General features: G+C 36.8%; 1 protein-coding gene across 2 annotated transcripts; it reads right to left on the reverse strand.

Moving 5' to 3' along the window:
• Window positions 1-16,522: 16,522 nt before the first annotated feature.
• Window positions 16,523-19,761, reverse strand: LOC134798297 (allergen Tha p 1-like). 2 transcript variants are annotated; one of them, XM_063770693.1, is made up of 3 exons: window positions 19,621-19,761; window positions 17,400-17,601; window positions 16,523-16,982 (listed from the first exon to the last, which is right to left on the reverse strand). In XM_063770693.1, the coding sequence occupies exons 2-3, from the start codon at window positions 17,590-17,592 to the stop codon at window positions 16,795-16,797; spliced, it is 381 nt and encodes a 126-aa protein (XP_063626763.1). In that variant the 5' UTR covers window positions 17,593-17,601; window positions 19,621-19,761; the 3' UTR covers window positions 16,523-16,794. The 2 variants fall into 2 exon arrangements, with proteins under 2 accessions (XP_063626763.1, XP_063626764.1); XM_063770694.1 differs by lacking the exon at window positions 19,621-19,761 and adding an exon at window positions 18,321-18,336.
• Window positions 19,762-19,989: the final 228 nt, after the last annotated feature.

A 19,989-nucleotide genomic window follows, 5' to 3' on the forward strand; every position in this document is an offset into this window, starting at 1 on the left:
ATACTTCTGTAGTGTATATCCACTCACTTGCTTTTGGTAACTGTAGCTACCAGCTGTCACCCTTATTTTATTATAATAATAGAGGTCACTGAAAAATATCAAGCATGTGAGTGGATAGGCATGACGTAGTACGCGTGAAAATGAAATTATAACGTTTAAATAACACTTTCACGGCCTAGGCAATCAAAATCACTGCTAACTTAGCTTGGTTTAACGTCTAACGTATACTGTAAGACAGTGTGTGAAAGTTACCAACAGACTCGGTGAACCGGCCATTTAGTCAAGAATATAAGATCGTAGAAAACCGTTGGATGAGTAGTGCACGGCTAATTAGTAAATTATTAATTGAAAGGACAGAAAATTAGATTATAATCAAATATACCAGAGTTTATTAGGTACAACACGCAAAAGTAAAGACCCAAAAACAATTATAAGTACTTTTGGTCACATTGCTTAATCGGGTCAAACATTACTTAAATTGTTACACAATATTCTCCACAAAAATACCGACACTGCATCTGATTCATCGATAAGGTGAACGTACTGGTGCTCGACGCGGTCCCAGTACATGTCATCTTGAAACTCATTGTCAATAGAGGTGACAGCAAGGTGTCATCTATTGGGCATTAGCATGTCGAGCACAGTACGTTTACCTTAATTGGTTAAAATAAATATAAAATGTATCTAATCGTCAAAAAGTCACTACTGCCACTTGCACTAAAATATATGAATTAGTTTTTATACAACACACACAGACATTAAAATATCTAACCTTTCTATAGATAGTATGTAAAGTTGAAGTGAGGTTGGTGCCTGGTCCAATACCCAAAGGCGACTAAGTAACAATACTGCAGTTACCGATAGGTGAAAGTGATGAACTTTGACTTTATTATCTTCCTCGTTAACTAAATAAGCAATATTGTTAATTATTATTGTAAATAAATCACTTGCTTGACAAAAGATAAGGCCGCAGATTTGAATCTAGTAAATAATATTTAGTTGTCATCCTTATTTCACACAAATATTGCAGCGTAGTTATTATAGTACATTGTGCAACATGGGGCGTAAGTTAAATATTGCAAACGAGAGTAAGTTAAATCGCGACGGCTTGCCGGAGCGATTTATAGACTCGAGTTTGCAATATAATTACGCCCGGAATTACACACAATGTTTTTCATCACACTTGCAATACAAAAATTAAGTATAAAGACAAAAAACTTTTAATTATGGCACTAGAAACTTCATAACTCCCTAGGGAGAACGTTTTTTCTATAACTCCCGCTAAACCTGCGTGCAATTCCACATTTACTGAGCGAGTGTGATGAAAACGTAATAACTATAGTGGGTGGCTAAAAAATAACTGCATTCCCGTTGCCAGGGAGATTTAGGGATTGTACTTGAGCAACTTTTAGTATGGGACCGACCCCGAAATCGCGAAAAAGATTTAACCCTCCCATAGAAAATGGACCAGCCAAAATGTATAAGACAGCCAAATATTTTCGCGGATTCGCGGTTGGACACATAGTAAAAGTTGCTCAGTATAATCCCAAAACCTCCCTGGCAACGGGCATGCAGTTATTTTTTGGCCACCCTATATATTCACTGATATATGTAAATATCAATAATCATAATTATAGAGATTAATAATTTACAGTTTATTTTGACAGTTCTTGTACCAAAGTGATTATCTTTAATGAACTTTAGTATTTCAATAAATTGCATTTATACAAAAAAAACCACATCTCACCTGCAACAGCATAAGAAGATTGAAGTTCTTGCTTCCTCCAACCTTTTTATATGTGATTTAATACTTGACAATGACTTTACCCAAGGTTATTGTAAAGTTTTATAAAGTAAATATATTTTTTCTTTTAACTTGCATCTGAAAGATAAGAATATAAATTGAAGCGTTCAGTCGTGACCAGAATGAGTAAGTTATTTTTCTTATAAAAACGAGACACAGATCTTTAGTTACCTGCCTACTAATTTAACAAAGTTAGATATATACCTACAAGGGAATAATCAAGTTAGTGTGAAGGTACTGCTCAGACATTTAATTTTAGTCGGGTCGTGTAGACATTAAAATACAATTAAATATGCTGAAACTAGTTAATGCCCGCTATTTTGCCTGCGTGGGATGATGATGATGATTAATAAAAAATATCCTGTGTCCTTCCTCGGAACTCAAACTATCTCCATACCTAATTTCAAATCAGTTCAACTGTTAAAGCGTGAAGAGGTAACAGATAGACAGATACTTTCGAATATAATTCTGGTAGGCTTCCGTAGCTCAATTGGTTAGAGCAAACACACGGATTGCGGAGGTTGCGGATTCAAGTCCTGTCGGAAGCGTACATTTTTCCATTTGTTCCTTTAATATAAAATTTGGAACACCTAATTCAGGGTTTTGAAAATCCTTTCGGTCGTTTTCCAGAACTGATTTATAAAAATATACGGAACCATGAAGAGGATTAATTTTCCTTATACAAATGTAGATTTGTAGATATTACCTACTCTTACACGTATTAACTTGTTAAGCATGATAACAATCCTACACACGTATAAGGAAAAAATCTAATCTGAAATGGTCATCTCATTTTAGTGCAGGTAATCTTATGACTCTAGAGTTTAAAGGGTTATGGCCACTTATGGTGGATTATTTTAAAGAAATCCGCTTGTAATAAAGTTTAATATAAATATCATCAAATGTTATTTATCGGTGTCTATTCGCATTACCCAATTTGCCCAAATATACGCTGCCGTCCTAGTCTAAAAGGCAGTTTTTCGACAAAAGCTAGTTTCGAGATAATCGCAAAAAACCAACCCAAACATCTTTCTTGAATTTCTACGAAACGGAAAAACTTTTTCCATTTTTTCTTTTTGTACGTGGTAGGTATATATATGTACTTATTTTAGGTATTTATAGTATGTTTCTAAACAGCTCAGTTTTTTTTAATTTTATAAAAAACACTTTAGATTAGTATTAAGCTTAAAAATGTGTAGGTCGTACTAGTCAAGAAGGCGGTAAACATGCGTTATGCGGCGTTCTAACTTAGTTACGAAGTAGAAACTAGGTAAAAACGCCGTATATGTCACATGCTGCCTTTTTGCTTAGTAACAATGAATAATTCCCACTTGAAATCCTAAGTTAAAAGACCTTATAGCAGCTATTCGGCCTTTTTGGTTAGTATACTAGGAAAAATTAAGATTTTGTCCAGATTTTCGACTAGCGTGCTAGTGTAAAAAAACGTATACCACCAAAAACACCGAATATACGGTTTTATAGATTAGTATTTATGGAAGAAATGGGAATAAAAAATAGACACGTAGTTTAAATGTTTATTTATATACGAACAAAAAACGCCATACTACTAGGCTATTATTAAAAAAACCAGATCCAGCGATTACTTTTTGGATTGTAATCTTAATTACCATACAAAATTAACACATAAATTGGGTTATTCCCACTAGTTACCATCAAGTTGTTACCAGTGTTAACTAATGGGATTTGTTTCCCAGTAGTTACCACTGGTAAAAGGTGGGATTTTTCCCCCAGTAGTTACTACAATTTTGTTAGGGTTCAATAAAGCCTCTATTTTTATAGTATTCTACTTATACTGTTTTTATTACTATTTAACTATAACAACTTGATGGTAACTAGTGGGAATAACCGATTTATATGTTAATTTTGTATGGTAATTAAGATTATAATGCAAAAAGTAATCGCTGCCCATACAACCATTTCCAGTCGCCGTTACGACGCGGTGTTGACACATCTTGTGTCGACACCGTCTGTTTCGGTCACAATTCCAGTCGCAGAGTCGTCGCCGTGTCGACACAGTTACCAGAAATGGGGAAGGGTCGACACATGACACAAAGTGACATAAAGTGTGGTCGCCGTGTGCACACATTGTTTCGGGTTTGCGACTACTTTATGCCAAAATCATTCGTTCATTCGTTCATTTTGTTCCTGTCAAATGGAAACTGTCAGATGGAAAAATACTTAAATAAAAATAAGTGACATTAATACGCCATCTCTAAAACGGATTACAAGACGTAATTATATATTGTTTGCATTTATATTACAATAGGACTTAAATTATTATGGGGAATTAAACTGCTCGAGTGATTTGATAAACTAAGTGTAATATAATCAACGCGCCACCACATTGTTTTAGTTTAGCCGGAAATGAAATTGTTTACTTCTCAGTGCCTGTGTTCATAACTATATTATTTGAAGCATTTTTAGTACTTCGATGCGTATACTATACTTAAATAACAGAAATAACGCTTTACATACTACGAAACTTGTTAATTATGATGTATAAATATGGTTTAAGGCTGAGAAATATTGCAGTCACAAAGTAGTTGCAATGTTTCGACTTTGTGTCGACTCTGTGTTGACACATGACACGCGCTGTCAAAAGTAATAACAAAGTTACTGGTATGTTACTGGATTTGCAAAATGGGTCCTTGTGTTGATTTGTTTTCAGATATTCTCAAAGTGTAAAAATGCCGTGGTCAGAGATGGGCATTAATCGATTAACTGTTTATTCGACTAATTAATGGAATAAAAAAAGTTAATTCTCAAATTTTAATCGCGATTAGTTTAGTCGACCTAACATAGATTGAAATTGAATTAATCTGAATATTAATCGAATAAATTATCGATTAAATCTCGATTGAAAGTTGACAGGGGGCCATTTTTGTACGTAAAAATAATAGAAATGTCTTGCATGCAGATGGTAGCAAAACACTTTGTCATAAAAGTCGAGATGGGTGTCGATATATAGGTTTTAGGGAGTGCCGATTTCGAAAATAATGACCATTTTGGAATCCGAAATGGCGGCCATGCACTGTGTCATAAAAGTCGTCATGGATGTCGTTTTATACGTTTTAGGGGGCCCCAATTTTGAAAATGATGACCATTTTGGAATCCAAAATGGCGGCCATGCACTATGCCATAAAAGTCGTCATGGGTGTCGTTTTATAGGTTTTAGGGGGCGCAGATTTCGAAAATGATGACCATTTTGGATTCCAAGATGGCGGCCATGCACTATGTCATAAAAGTCGTCATGGATGTCGTTTTATAGGTTTTAGGGGGCCCCGATTTAGAAAATGATGACCATTTTGAAATCCAAAATGGCGGCCATGCACTATGTCATAAAAGTCGTCATGGGTGTCGTTTTATAGGTTTTGGGGGGCGCAGATTTAGAAAATGATAACCATTTTGGATTCCAAAATGGCGGCCATGCACTATGTCATAAAAGTCGTCATGGGTGTCGTTTTATAGGTTTTAGGGGGCGCAGATTTCGAAAATGATGACCATTTTGGATTCCAAGATGGCGGCCATGCACTATGTCATAAAAGTCGTCATGTATGTCGTTTTATAGGTTTTAGGGGGCCGCGCTTTCGAAAATGATGACCATTTTGGAATCCAAAATGGCGGCCATGCACTATGTCATAAAAGTCGTCATGGGTGTCGTTTTATAGGTTTTGGGGGGCGCAGATTTCGAAAATGATAACATTTTCAATTTAAAAATGGCGGCAATGCACTATGTCATAAAAGTCGTCATGGATATCGTTTTATAGGATTTAGGGGGCGCAGATTTCGAAAATGATGACTATTTTGGATTCCAAGATGGCGGCCATACACTATGTCATAAAAGTCGTCATGGATGTCGTTTTATAGGTTTTAGGGGGCGCAGATTTCGAAAATGATAACATTTTCAATTTCAAAATGGCGGCAATGCACTATGTCATAAAAGTCGTCATGGATATCGTTTTATAGGTTTTAGGGGGCGCAGATTTCGAAAATGATGACTATTTTGGATTCCACTTTTATGACAAAATACGTAGCCGCCATCTTGGATTATAAAATGATCATCGTTTTCGAATTCTGCACTCCCTAAAACCTATAAATCGACATCCGTGACGACGCAAGTTATCTTTATTTTCAGATCTAACAAATTGCTACAGAATACAAAGGACAAAAAAGAAGCGAGGAGGTAATGAAACAAGCAAAAATACAGATGATTCCTCGACGCAATTGGGTGATTCTTAAATTGTGTCCAGATTTTTTTTGTCATAAAAGTTTTTATTTTTCACATATTACTCTCACAAGTTCCGTGACATTTCGACCTTGTAATTTTTTAAGTAAATGTTTTTGTTTATCTATGAGGATCTCACTAGAATAGTATAATCAAGGTATGTTTATATTTGATGAATGAAATAGTAACGCAAAAAAAAAATATATTTGTGTCTTATATTCCTGCCGAAGACTTTTATTTTACCTTTTCCTTCTACACAAGTTTGGCCAAGTAATAAGAATTTAGGGCTCTCAATTTTATTTTGACTTCTACAACAGTAAAGCTACGAGGCCATGTTTGGTATCGTTTTCGTATAAATTCGCAGTACCAAATTTAGTTAAGGTATCACATTGACACCATTCCGAAGTAAAAACATATAAACTTATTAAAATACTTTCTTTTAAACTCCTCTTCACGCTTAAACTGCTGAACAGTTTTAATTTAAATTTGGTACACATATATTTTGAGTCCCGAGACAGGATATAATAAGTTATCTCAAAAATCATCCTTTAAAGGTGTGAAATGAGGTGTAGGGGGGAATTCAGAATTGACTTCTTGAAGTTAATACTGTTTAAGTTTAGGTTTGAAGTCATGTTTTTTCATCATTTTTAACTAAATCAAAGATGTAGACCATCCCAAATTTCATATAAATCGGTTCAGCGGTTATTGATTTCCCGTACAAATTTCTACGCCACTTTTCACACCTTCAAAAGATGATTTTGGTTATAAGATCTATCCTATGTCCTGTTCCGGGACGCAAACTATTTCTATACCAAATTTCAACGAAATCGGTTCAGCGGTTAAGCGTCAAGAAGAGTTTCAAAAAAACCGGCCAACCCTAATAGCATTTTCTTGTAGGGATTTGGTTGGGCCTTTGTTTACGTATTAGTTGGGCAACCGTTATATTTGGCCGTACGATTTGCTTGAGGGCCCTCGACAAAGGCCCTCCCGAAGATTCCCAACAGAGGGCCATAAGAGTAATTTTTTCGTTGGGCCTATTTAAATAAATCATACAATTATTCAACGGTGGTGGTTTTGGTTGGGCCGTGGTTGGGCCTATACACATTTGTTTGATGGTTGGTTAATTGTTACATTTGGCCGTACGATTTGCTGGAGGGCCCTCGACAAAGGCCCTCCTGAAGATTCCCAACAGAGGGCCATTAGAGTATTTTTTTCGTTGGGCCTATTTAAATAAATCATACAATTATTCAACGGTTGTGGTTTTGGTTGGGCCGTGGTTGGGCCTATACACATTTGTTTGATGGTTGGTTAATTGTTACATTTGGCCGTATGGCTTGCTGTAGGGCCAACTGCAAAAAAATAAAAAAGGGCAATTTTTTCGTTGTGCTTCGGTTTGCAAATTCAACAATTACCCAACGGCAAGTCAGGTAGGTCGGTAGGTAGTCGTGCACCAGGTTGGAGGCCCAACACAGCTTGTCCCACAAAGGGCCAACATTGTAACTTTAACGTTGGGCCTTGTGTAGGATTCTTACAATACTACCATAGGTAAATAGTTGTGTAATTTATAGTGGGCCTACAGTCCAATTATGTAATGGGCATTTGTTTACGAGTCCTACGTTAGGTACCCTACTCTACGTTAGGTAAGTGGTTGTGTAATACGACGTTGGGCCTTTGCTGATAAATATTACAATTACACTACTGTAGGCATTGGTTGTATACCCACATGAAGGTCCTAGGCAGCAGTTGTTGTTAATCTTCTCTGTATCGTTCCAATTTTAGTATATGTACTGCCGAAGCAAGTACACTTACTATACACTCTAATTTGTATATATACTAACCGCACTTCAAAACTTCGTAAGCGAGATTTATGTTTTTTGAGATTTAAATTGAGAAAATGTTGGTAAAATACAATTTTTTAAATTAATGTATAAATTTTATAGTTATAGCTATTAGATTTATAAGTTACTTTAAAAAAATATTATGATTATATCCGGAATAATCGAGAAAATAACTATAACTTCGATGTTTGGAGACAGTAACGCCATCTAGTGACGCCACAAGCAAAGTTCCACAGCCAATGTTGGTAAATGCGACATTTGTCGTCATTGGGCCATCGGATGATATCGTTGATTAGCCAACGTTACCAAAGTAAACAAAGGCCCATTGTTGGGCATCAGTGCCACAGCCAATGTTGGTAAATGCGATATTTGTCATCAGTGGACCATCGGATGATATCGTTGATTAGCCAACGTTACCAAAATACACAAAGGCCCATTGTTGGGCATCAATGCTACAGCCAATGTTGGTAAATGCGATATTTGTCGTCATTGGGCCATCGGATGATATCGTTGTTTAACGAACGGTAGCAAAATACACAAAGGCCCATTGTTGGGCATCAATGCTACAGCCAATGTTGGTAAATGCGATATTTGTCGTCATTGGGCCATCGGATGATATCGTTGATTAGCCAACGTTACCAAAATAAACAAAGACCCATTGTTGGGCATCAGTGCCACAGCCAATGTTGGTAAATGCGATATTTGTCATCATTGGGCCATCGGATGATATCGTTGATTAGCCAACGTTACCAATATACACAAAGGCCCATCAATGCTACAGCCAATGTTGGTAAATGCGATATTTGTCACCATTGGGCCAACGAATGTTATCGTTGTTTAGCGAACGGTAGCAAAATATACAAATGTCCATTGTTGGGCATCAGTGCCACAGCCAATGTTGGTAAATGCGATATTTGTCATCAGTGGACCATCGGATGATATAGTTGATTAGCCAACGTTACCAAAATACACAAAGGCCCATTGTTGGGCATCACTGCCACTGCCAATGTTGGTAAATGCGATATATGTCATCATTGGGCCAACTAATACTATCGTTGTTTAGCCAACGTTACCAAAATACACAAAGGCCCGTTGTTGGGCATCAGTGCCACAGCCAATGTTGGTAAATGCGATATTTGTCATCATTGGGCCATCAGATGATATCGTTGATTAGCCAACGTTACCAAAATACACAAAGGCCGGTTGTTGGGCATCAGTGCCACAGCCAATGTTGGTAAATGCGGTATTTGTCTCCATTGGGCCAACTAATACTATCGTTGTTTAGCCAACGTTACCAAAATACACAAAGGCCCGTTGTTGGGCATCAGTGCCACCAGCCAATGTTGGTAAATGCGATATTTGTCATCATTGGGCCATCAGATGATATCGTTGATTAGCCAACGTTACCAAAATACACAAAGGCCGGTTGTTGGGCATCAGTGCCACAGCCAATGTTGGTAAATGCGATATTTGTCATCAGTGGACCATCGGATGATATCGTTGATTAGCCAACGTTACCAAAATACACAAAGGCCCATTGTTGGGCATCACTGCCACTGCCAATGTTGGTAAATGCGATATATGTCATCATTGGGCCAACTAATACTATCGTTGTTTAGCCAACGTTACCAAAATACACAAAGGCCGGTTGTTGGGCATCAGTGCCACAACCAATGTTGGTAAATGCGGTATTTGTCTCCATTGGGCCAACGAATGTTATCGTTGTTTAGCGAACGGTAGCAAAATACACAAAGGCCCATTGTTGGGCATCCGTGCCACAGCCAATGTTGGTAAATGCGGTATTTGTCACCATTGGGCCAACGAATGTTATCGTTGTTTAGCGAACGGTACCAAAATACACAAAGGCCCATTGTTGGGCATCACTGCCACTGCCAATGTTGGTAAATGCGATATATGTCATCATTGGGCCAACTAATATTATCGTTGTTTAGCCAACGTTACCAAAATACACAAAGGCCCGTTGTTGGGCATCAGTGCCACAGCCAATGTTGGTAAATGCGATATTTGTTATCATTGGGCCATCGGATGATATCGTTGATTAGCCAACGTTACCAAAATACACAAAGGCCCATTGTTGGGCATCCATGCCACAGCCAATGTTGGTAAATGCGGTATTTGTCACCATTGGGCCAACGAATGTTATCGTTGTTTAGCGAACGGTAGCAAAATACACAAAGGCCCATTGTTGGGCATCACTGCCACTGCCAATGTTGGTAAATGCGATATATGCCATCATTGGGCCAACGAATATTATCGTTGTTTAGCCAACGGTACCAAAATACACAAAGGCCCATTGTTGGGCATCTGTGCCACAGCGAATGTTGGTAAATGCGATGGTGGGCCAATACAAATTTTAATGTTGGCTACGGAACGAACCTCATCCCAACGTTCTCCCTACCGTTGGCACCGTGGGCCCCAACGAAAATGCTACTAGGGAAGTGCGAGTCGGACTCGCGTTAAGGGTTCCGTACATTAAGTCCGACTCGCGTTTGACTGCACATTTCTAATAGGTTTTCCTGTCATCTATAGGTAAAGAACTATTTTGTGTATTCAGACGGACATACATACAGACGCACGAGTGATCCTATAAGGGTTCCGTTTTTTCCTTTTGAGGTACGGAACCCTAAAAAGATTTATTTTTATTTTGTGGAATGGTGTCAATGTGATATCTTAAATGGATTCAGCACCCCAGATTTATACGAAAACGATACCAAACACGGCCTAGCACCTTCACTGATATAGATATATCAAGATAAAATTGAGAGCCCTAAATAAACTTTCAAGAGCGGATATCTCAAAAACTATTCAACATATCGAAAAAATTGATTGAATAAACTTGTAACAAATTAAATTAACTTTCATTTTGTATAAGTGGCCATGTCGCTGAGATGCATAGTTTCCGAGATATAATCGAAAAACGGGAAAATGGGACCTTCAAAGCCCCCTCTCTCCCCCCCCGCTCAAGGGCTACGGCCGGGGACTTTTGATATGTTCACCTCCTAACTTGTCAAACCGAGTTACGGAGTCAGAAATTGTGTTCCGAGCATTTCCCTCTACAACTTTTGGAGCATTCGTTGCCTGACCTAAGTAGCTTATTGAATTTCTTTAAAAACTTTTCTGTAAAAGGTTGACGGGTGTTGGGTGTTTATATGGTTTCGGTCGATTATTATCATTTGCATTGCCCATGATGACTTACTAGAATTACGAGCACACGAGACACTAATAGTAGTTTGACAAACCTTGGTTTTCAAGAGGTATTTTATATTGACATTTGCTGTCACAAATTTGCTGTCAGATTTAGTCGCAAACCGCACGCAAAGTGCACACAAATGTGTCGACACCTTGTTACGGAAAAGTGTAGACACGGCGACGACACTTTGTTTCGAAACAATTCTAGACACATTGTGTGGACTCTGTTACGACACATCTGACATTTAGTTACCACTTTGTGATTCTGCGACTGGAATGGTTATATGGGTGGACCTCGTTTTTTTAATAAAAGCTTAGTAGTATAGTGTTTTTTGTTCATATAATAAAAGACATTTAAATTGTACTGTAAAAAAATATTGGTGGTAACTACTAGGGAAAAAATCTCACCATTTACCAGTGGTAACTACTGGAAAAAAACTTCCCAGTAATTACCACAAAACTGAGTTGGTGGTAGCTACTGGGAAGAAAGGTGGGAAATAAATTCCCAGTAGTTACCACTGGTAACAACTTGGTGGTAGATACCTAACTGGTGGGAATAACCCCATAATATGTACAAATTTTTAATGTGTACAGTCTTTCTGATTTTATTTGTATCACAGGCTAGATTTACTCGACTCTACTAATGACATTACATGTACTTCTAATGAGCATGAGCAACGAAACTTAAAAGAGTCCGCAATAAGCTCAGCCGAATTATTACTTCCCATAAAAACGGAGATTCGTACTCATTTTAAAACAACGTGTTGGATTGTAATAAATTGCACATACAATAACATAAGGTATATCTATTACCAGTACCTAATTAGTCTATATTCCAACAAAACTAATGAAATAGAGGAAAAATAAGTTGTGTATGAAAAACTTATATTCGCTGTATTTTTTTTATTATGGTATCTGAAGCTACACATTAATTACAGGCATAGATATACCTTATCCTTTAGTGAGTACAAAGTTTTAGAGCAATCTACCTAATCGTTTTAAAATGAGAGCGTAACTACGTTTGTATGGAGATCCCAGCTTGCTGCTGACTTAAATCTTAGCAACCATCTATCTTTGTAGGTGACCAGTTTTCGCATACACGTAACTCACATTAATACATAATGTTTTACCGAATTCGTGGCATCTCTAATAGTTATTTAAGTTTGTTATCAATAGGCATCGAATCATCGAGAGTTTCATCGCACGGTAAGACGTTAGCGAGTTGTGTAGTCTACATTAGCAATAAAATTAAACTCGTATTAATTCCTGCACATACTCTGTCATTTATTTAATTCTAAAACGCATTTTAGCGGTTGTACCTAATTAAAAATCAAATTCAAATTTTAATAAAATTATTTTTCTATTAGATTACAAACTCATAGCTTTTACTATTTTAACATACAACTATTACCTAATACACAAACATACCAACTTATTTTAAGATACATATTGTTTTTTTATAAGACCCACTTAGGTATTTAATGGCCTAATATATATATAACTCTCAGTTGGTTTTTGGATGGACCCAGGTTCCATACAAAGATGCCCATGGTCCTTTGTCCTGGTTATCTAAATACTTAGGCGGAAAATATTATTCCGTCCATAAGAATTCTCATTAAATTTCCCTTTAAAACATTTTTCAATAAGATTTAAACTCTTCGTAATGTCAAATACCTACTTGGCTTATAGGGAATTAAACCCGATACAATTAGCTCTAATATAAATTTGATTTTATTTAAATAAAAGTAGTCAAACCGTCGAATGAAAAAATAAAACTTAAACAACGTTTGCTGTAGAAAAGTACGTATGAACAATTTCATCATCACAAACTACGCTAGAAAGACGTATTTGCTGTCGAGCGTAAGTATTTGCGAGGCAATTTTAAAGTATATACCTTGATAAAAATGATAATACTCGAAGGTACTGATTGTAAACACTACATATTATTGATAACATATGATGGTAATGCAATAATAAAGTATTTTTCTTACTTTGGCGTTCGGTCAATATTTCGCGCGCAAAATGCCACCTCCGCTCGCATACCGGCAGCCACAAGCCTGCGCTTGCGGCTGACGGCTTTTACTTAGCATAAGGGTGTCTTTCGGCGCGCGGGGAGCATGACGAAGGTTGGAGCATATACTGCGTTATAGACTAGTTAGACGCACTTTCAACCATTATAAAAGTTTGTTTGCGTTTAATACGACGTCCATACAAAATAAGAAGAACGTATAACATTTATACGTTTCTAAAGACTATTATGGTGACGTAAAAAAGTTAAGTGACACTACGCTTAAATGACGTATGAGACATTTAAACAAAAAACAATACTATACGATTTTTTAGACTAGTATCAGATCTAAAATTTTGCTAAAGATCCTAATCTTAAAGCGCGTATAGCGTCTTTTACGTATTTTTAGCCTAGTTTTTGGCTTATACGTTATTTTAGGCTAGACATGGTGGATAAGATTTTACGCAAACCAGAGCGTAAAAAAACGTATAGCTGCATATACGTTGTTTTAGCCTGGCTTTGTCAAATAGTCGCTTTTTAGACTAGGAACGCTTAGAAAATTAGTGCAAATACGGTCTTTTTACGATATTTTTCTCGAAAACTAAGCCACTTATCGGAAAACGGGCCAAAGTGATCGATGCATCTCGATCTCTACATTACGAATATCACAAAAAGTCAATTTTGGCAAAATGTCGAAAAACTGCCTTTTAGCTTAGGAGGGCAGACGTGTAGATAGTGTCTGTGCGGAACTAGAGAAGAGTCGTAAAATGTATGGGCTCCAATACATACGAATCTTTTCTATACGCACAGACTCTATATGTAATATCTAAAAACAAAACAAATATTTACAGACCCGTGTAAGAGCTACTATACCTAATATACCTATACCTACTGCGTATACTTTACAATGGTTTAGATTCTCGCCAAGATAGAATCTTATGATGAGATTCATGAGAAATCGAAAGAACTCCTTAAATAGTTGTCTACATTTATTTAGGTATTTTCTAATGTTAAGCTCAATAGTTTGGCGCATTGTAAAAATTAGTAGGAATGATGTATAGGTAACTAATTGATGATAAGATTAGGTACATCTCTTTTTGGTTAAGATAGATTGACTTATTTTTATTATTTTCTTCTTTCAGCGTTAGTATTTTTTTAATGAAGCGCTGACTGAGCTGCCGAGCGCCTGCCACAATGCTGACCGCCTCGCACACTGGTGCCGCGAGGCAGTCGTGATCGGAACTTAATTCATTGACATAATGGAGCCCACTGTTTACCAGTTCGCCGGACGATATCAGCCTGTTAGTTGTTCAGAGCTGTCAAATTTTGCGTTTAGCTTACAGGCCGATATCGTCCGGCGAACTGGTAATCAGTGGGCCCCTTTAAACTATGCCTACTTACCAGTAGTGGCGCTGTGGACTTAGCCTGCTGTCTTGATGTGTTCGTCACCAATTTTCAAGGGTTTCTTTTTTTTTCATTTATCAAGGGTGCCTATTTGACTTGTTAACGTAATTTGTCTACCTTTCATCCTAAGTTTACACTAGAATATGTGTTTTTATTATTTCTGTGCACATCAACATGCAGCGCTTTTGAACTACTATAAAAAGACTAACCTAGTTTAATTATCTGAAATGTAAATTGTTCTAATACTTGTTTACCTTTTGCAACTGTAAGTAAGGTACATAGTTTTACCGTGAAAAAAGTTTAAATACTTGAATGCATTGTACTTACACCTACTTTGGTATGCCAATGAGATGATCTAATCTAAAGGCAGTCAGTTAACATTTCGAGTAGAAAAATCGAAAAAAACTTTACAGCAATATTTCTCCTAGCAGTGAATAAGGTACAACTTACAATCAAATAAATCAGGCGCGTGTTTGCTTCTTATAGTTGTTACAATTTTCCAATTTTCCTTTTGTTCACTAGAAAATCATTGTCTATAATAGAAGCACTGTTACTTTTGCACTATAGCAAGGAACTGTACGGTTATTTGTGTTACAATTCGCTATAATTACAGTAAGGTAAACGTACTAGTGCTCGACGCGGTCCCAGTACATGTCATCTTGAAATGTAAGTCATTGTCAATAGAGGTGACAGCAAGGTGTCATCTATTGGGCATTAGCATGTCGAGCACTAGTACGTTTACCTTATACCTTACAACTGCTCTCCACATTTTAATTCTTACGCAACTCTCACAAAATAGCATTAGGGGGAAGCGGGGTAGATAGGCACAAGGGGCAGTTTTGAACACCCACACTAATTCCTTAACTAAAAACTTATGTTCACCTTCTACAATGCTAAAACGTGACTTTGTATGTGTGAATGAGGTACCAGCTTCGACACATCTCTCCTGCCAGCCGTTGTCGCCTGGTGCGTGGAAACGTGTTTCCGCAGTCGCATAGTAAATAAATTATGATTTTTTTATCGAGTTGTGTTGCGAAATTTTAAACTTTATCGGATGAACATCATAATGAGCACTAAGTACGTTTATTCAGTAATAAAGTTAGCTTATTATTTTAAAGTAATACTTAATAGTATATTTTTAATAAATTATTTTTAATTTGTTTGACCTTTGGGGTACTTCGGTACAATAAAGATTGGGGCAGTTTTGAACATATCAAAGTGCCCATCTAGTGTATCTAAGTGCCCCTGCCAGTTTTTATGTTAAGAAAATTAAAAAAAAATATTTTATTAGTTAATAGTGCGAACGTACAAAGAGAAAGAAAATTGACAACGAAAAGTTAAAACAACTCAAGTAGCTTTTTGTCAAAAACTGACACTGATTTCATTAAAAGCTTTTTTTTGTAGTTTGAGTGCACCTGCTTAATAACTGTAGTATGTTCTAATAGCACCGCACTTAATAGACGTTTTATAATGTTTTAAAAGTTCATTACTGGTCAGCTAACTGAGTTGATCTGTAACGTGTGCTCTGCGGGGCAGTATGAAACACTTACGGGGCACTTTGATTCACGTGCCAAAGTACCCCAAAATGAAGTATCAAAGTGTCCCATGTAATGTATCAAAGTGCCCTGCAGGTGGGGCACAATTGAACAAATCCCATTTTTTGTTAAAATACATATATCTCTTTTACTGACCATAAATTTCACAAGAAAATATATACTTTCTATACCTTAGTAAATTTGTCATCTACTAAGTACAAAAATAATGTATTTTGAGTTCATTTTAGGGCCTAAAATTAATTTCAAAAAAAGGTGTACCAAGCTGCCCCGCTTCCCCCTAGGCATTACCTACTTATGGTGTTGAGCTTACGGTAAAGCGGTATACAAATTGTTTAATCCAGTAACTAGGAACATAGAAAATATATTAGACTTTCACCCTGCTGATGGTACATTCCGGAGCATCCCAAACACTTATATTTTTTATTATTTTGTCAGGATAAAATAAAACAAAACCTCTTAACTTTAAAGTTATTTATTTACAAAACATTAAATAACAGTAACACTTTGATTCTTCACATCGTTAATAATCACGAAATTCCGTGAAATTGTCTAAAGTTGTCCCATACAAACGCAAATTTTCTGTAGATTTTCAAGTATAGGATAGGAGTTCCATTTTTAATGACAAGTAGTCAAAAATAATCATCAAAAAGAAGTTCTAATTCTGATACACGAAATAAAATGCGTTTGTACGGGACAGCCCGTTGAATGATCCTAAAACTCCAGCTGTTCTAGTCTGTTGAGGCCAGGAACTTGCCAAAGGACTCCTTGTACTTGCCCTCAGGGTCGTGGAGCTTGACCAGCTGATCCCAGTCGTTGGGCATCTGCTTCTGGAGGGCTCTGATAACGGTGCGGACGATCTGGCGCTGCTTGGGGGTGCACTTGGCGCAGGTCGTCGCTACGGCTTCGGGGAGGATCTCTGATAATTAGAAAGGGAAACATGTTGGACACTTTCGGTAATAGTAACTTATTAATATAACCTTGAAAGAATCAAACAACTCAAACCCATTACGGTTTCATGGAATACACGTAAAGTAAGGACACAGGTTATTAAATAAAATAAATGTGGTTATAAATTAACTGGTACAGAACAAATGCATAACCCGCACTTAGTCTGAATAATAATTAGGGCCAGTGACACGAACCACAATCAGAGGAATGATCAACATTACTTTATTAAAATTTAACAAAATATTTAATGGAGACAGACGGTTTGGTGCAACCGACCCTTAATCATATCATCATTGGTTCCGCCGATTTCTAAACAAGCAGAGGTCTTTAGCGGGTGAGTACGGTGGTTTATGTCTGCTCGTCATAATAATTAAAGGTAAGTTACTCTTAAAACTGGCTCCTTCGGCGGTGCAGCTGCCCTTGCTGAGCAGGCACTTCGTATACGCTTTCATCAGCCGAGGGTTATCAATCAATGTCTGCACGTCAAAGTTGTCGTATTTAGAGTCGTAGTGGTCGCCATCATCCGGACGCGCGAACGCTACCGCCGCTAGCACGGAGAGGACTACGAACAGCTGCATGTTTAGGTACTGGAAAATAAGCACTTAATTAATTTAGTATCAAGCAGAAACGTCTGCGATCGATGCTATTATTATTAAGCTTAGAATAAATGCCTGCCATCTCGGCTACCACGACTTCACCCAAGGACAGCAAATATTTCCATCATATGGGCCTTTAGGGAGTCACCCTAGCGACATCTAACCGTAAGAGCGCTACACTTCTTAAACGCAGCTACCTACCTACAGTAAATTTTTACACTTTTAAATTTATTAAGCGCTATGGGATTCAAATTCTTTAACAGTTCAAATTCTTTGTGGTTTATTGGCTATTACTAGAAGTAGAGGTCGTGATTTTTAGACTTTTTAGTTGCGTCGTTAACGTCGAGTCTCCATTTATTGTTATGAACACTGGGACACTTATTTTATCTGGGACTTGGACTATATAATATATGTATTTGTTAAAAAAATCTTTACTTTTTTTATCTTTTCCCTTTTAATTGACGGGAGGTCGCACAGGACCGAGAAAAGTGGCGCTGTCTTGTGTCGGAGGCCACATTTTGGGTCGCTGAACCAACGGAGTAAAGTAAGTGAGTAAGTAATATTTACCTACTACAAGCCCTTAGTGCACGTGTTATTATAAACACACGTCGGGGTCACCGATTAGGCTGTTTACAAGTTTGCAATGATTTAAAAAATGTTACTAAGAAGAGCAAATTAGCATAACGCTTGTTTATTGCTTGACTTCTCACCCGATAAATTGACGTTGAGCAAACGTACGTACGCAGGTGACAAGACTGTGATAAAATACAATTTTTAATGAACTTCTTTATATATGTAGGTACTTACGGAGTGAAGTAATAACGAAATGCAAGAAATCTTGAATTGTAATGAGCTTGTTTATTCTGGCAGCCATTAAAATAATATTAGGTAGGTATTTCTAATGATCAGCCAAAAATAATAATATATCTTAGGTATGGTAGGTATGGTAGGCTACACTGTTGCTGTATATTACAACCTAGCAGTTTCGATTAAATATCATGCATTATGTAGGTACTAGCTTTTGCCCGCGTCTTTGTCTGCGTGGAATCAGTAACAGTAGCTAAAGTATAGCGCCTGGATAAAGTGTAATAGCAATATTCAATCTGATAAGCTTAATTGCTTACATCAATTAACAGGCAATTTATTAACTCTCTCAATTCCACTCCCCTTTTCACTCTCTTTGGGGATAATTTCCGACATAAAAACTATCCTATGTACTTCTCCGGGACTCAAGCTATCTCTATGCGAAATTTAAAATAAATCCGTTCAGCGGTTTAAGCGTGAAGAGGTCACAGACAGACAGACAGACACACTTTCGCATTTATAATATTATATTATATTAATGATAATAATAATAAGTGTTTTTATATTTTACTTTTATACTCACATTGACCCTAATTGAATAAAGAAAATAATAATAAGTATGTATACCACCTTTTAGAGCAATAAATACATTCTAGAAGGTGAGTCCTGGATCAAGTACGAGTATATAGTGAAGGCATTAAGATTATTTTAATCATATTATGGCTTCAGTATTTAATAGGTTTGTTTTATGGAACTAGATGTAATACTATTTTGACTCAAAGGGAAAGTAAAATAGATTAATAGTGTTATTGTAAATGATTAGCGTATCTTTTACAAACCATAGCTACATATAAATCTATCAAAACTATTCCAAACACCTGTAAGATTACCGATAGGTAGTCACATTACGTTGTCCTTCTGAACTTTCATAAGTTTTACACTTGCATTATATACAGGCATAAGGCCCACTGGCCACCCAATTCCAATAATATGATTGGTAGAGAGGAGTATAAAACAGTATATGTGACGTCCCACGGGCAAAGGTACCTTATGGCGGTTGGCGCTTACGCTATTATTAACGCCGTTCCAATATTATTGCGGCGCTATGCGACGTAAGCGCCAGCCGCCATAAGGTACCTTTTGCCGTGGAACGTCACATATATGTCTCAAATATATCATAATTATTAATATAATTTTAACACTTACCCACTTAGAACTGTCGCCTCAAATGTACAAGTTAAACTGTTTATACAATTGTTTGTATAAGCTTTATATATTTCTCGCTTAAGTCTTGATCCTTGAGCCGTGTTCATATGAGCAGGCGAACACGTCAAAACATAATGAAAATACCTTGACTGACACTAAAAAAACTAAATTTAATGATTAATCGAAAGATAACTATCAAAAACTCATATCATTCTCATTTGCATGCTTCAAATTTAATCTTTAAATTTAAGTAAATAAAGGCGAGTTTTAATCGGTGTTACCAGTAAAATACGTATTTTCGAAGTATTTCAGAACAGAAACAGAAGAAAACAAAGTGTATTTTTGGGCGTTTTTTGTATCCTCTACGAG

Source organism: Cydia splendana, chromosome 16 (assembly GCF_910591565.1).
Source record: "Cydia splendana chromosome 16, ilCydSple1.2, whole genome shotgun sequence".
Classification (NCBI taxonomy): domain Eukaryota; kingdom Metazoa; phylum Arthropoda; class Insecta; order Lepidoptera; family Tortricidae; genus Cydia; species Cydia splendana.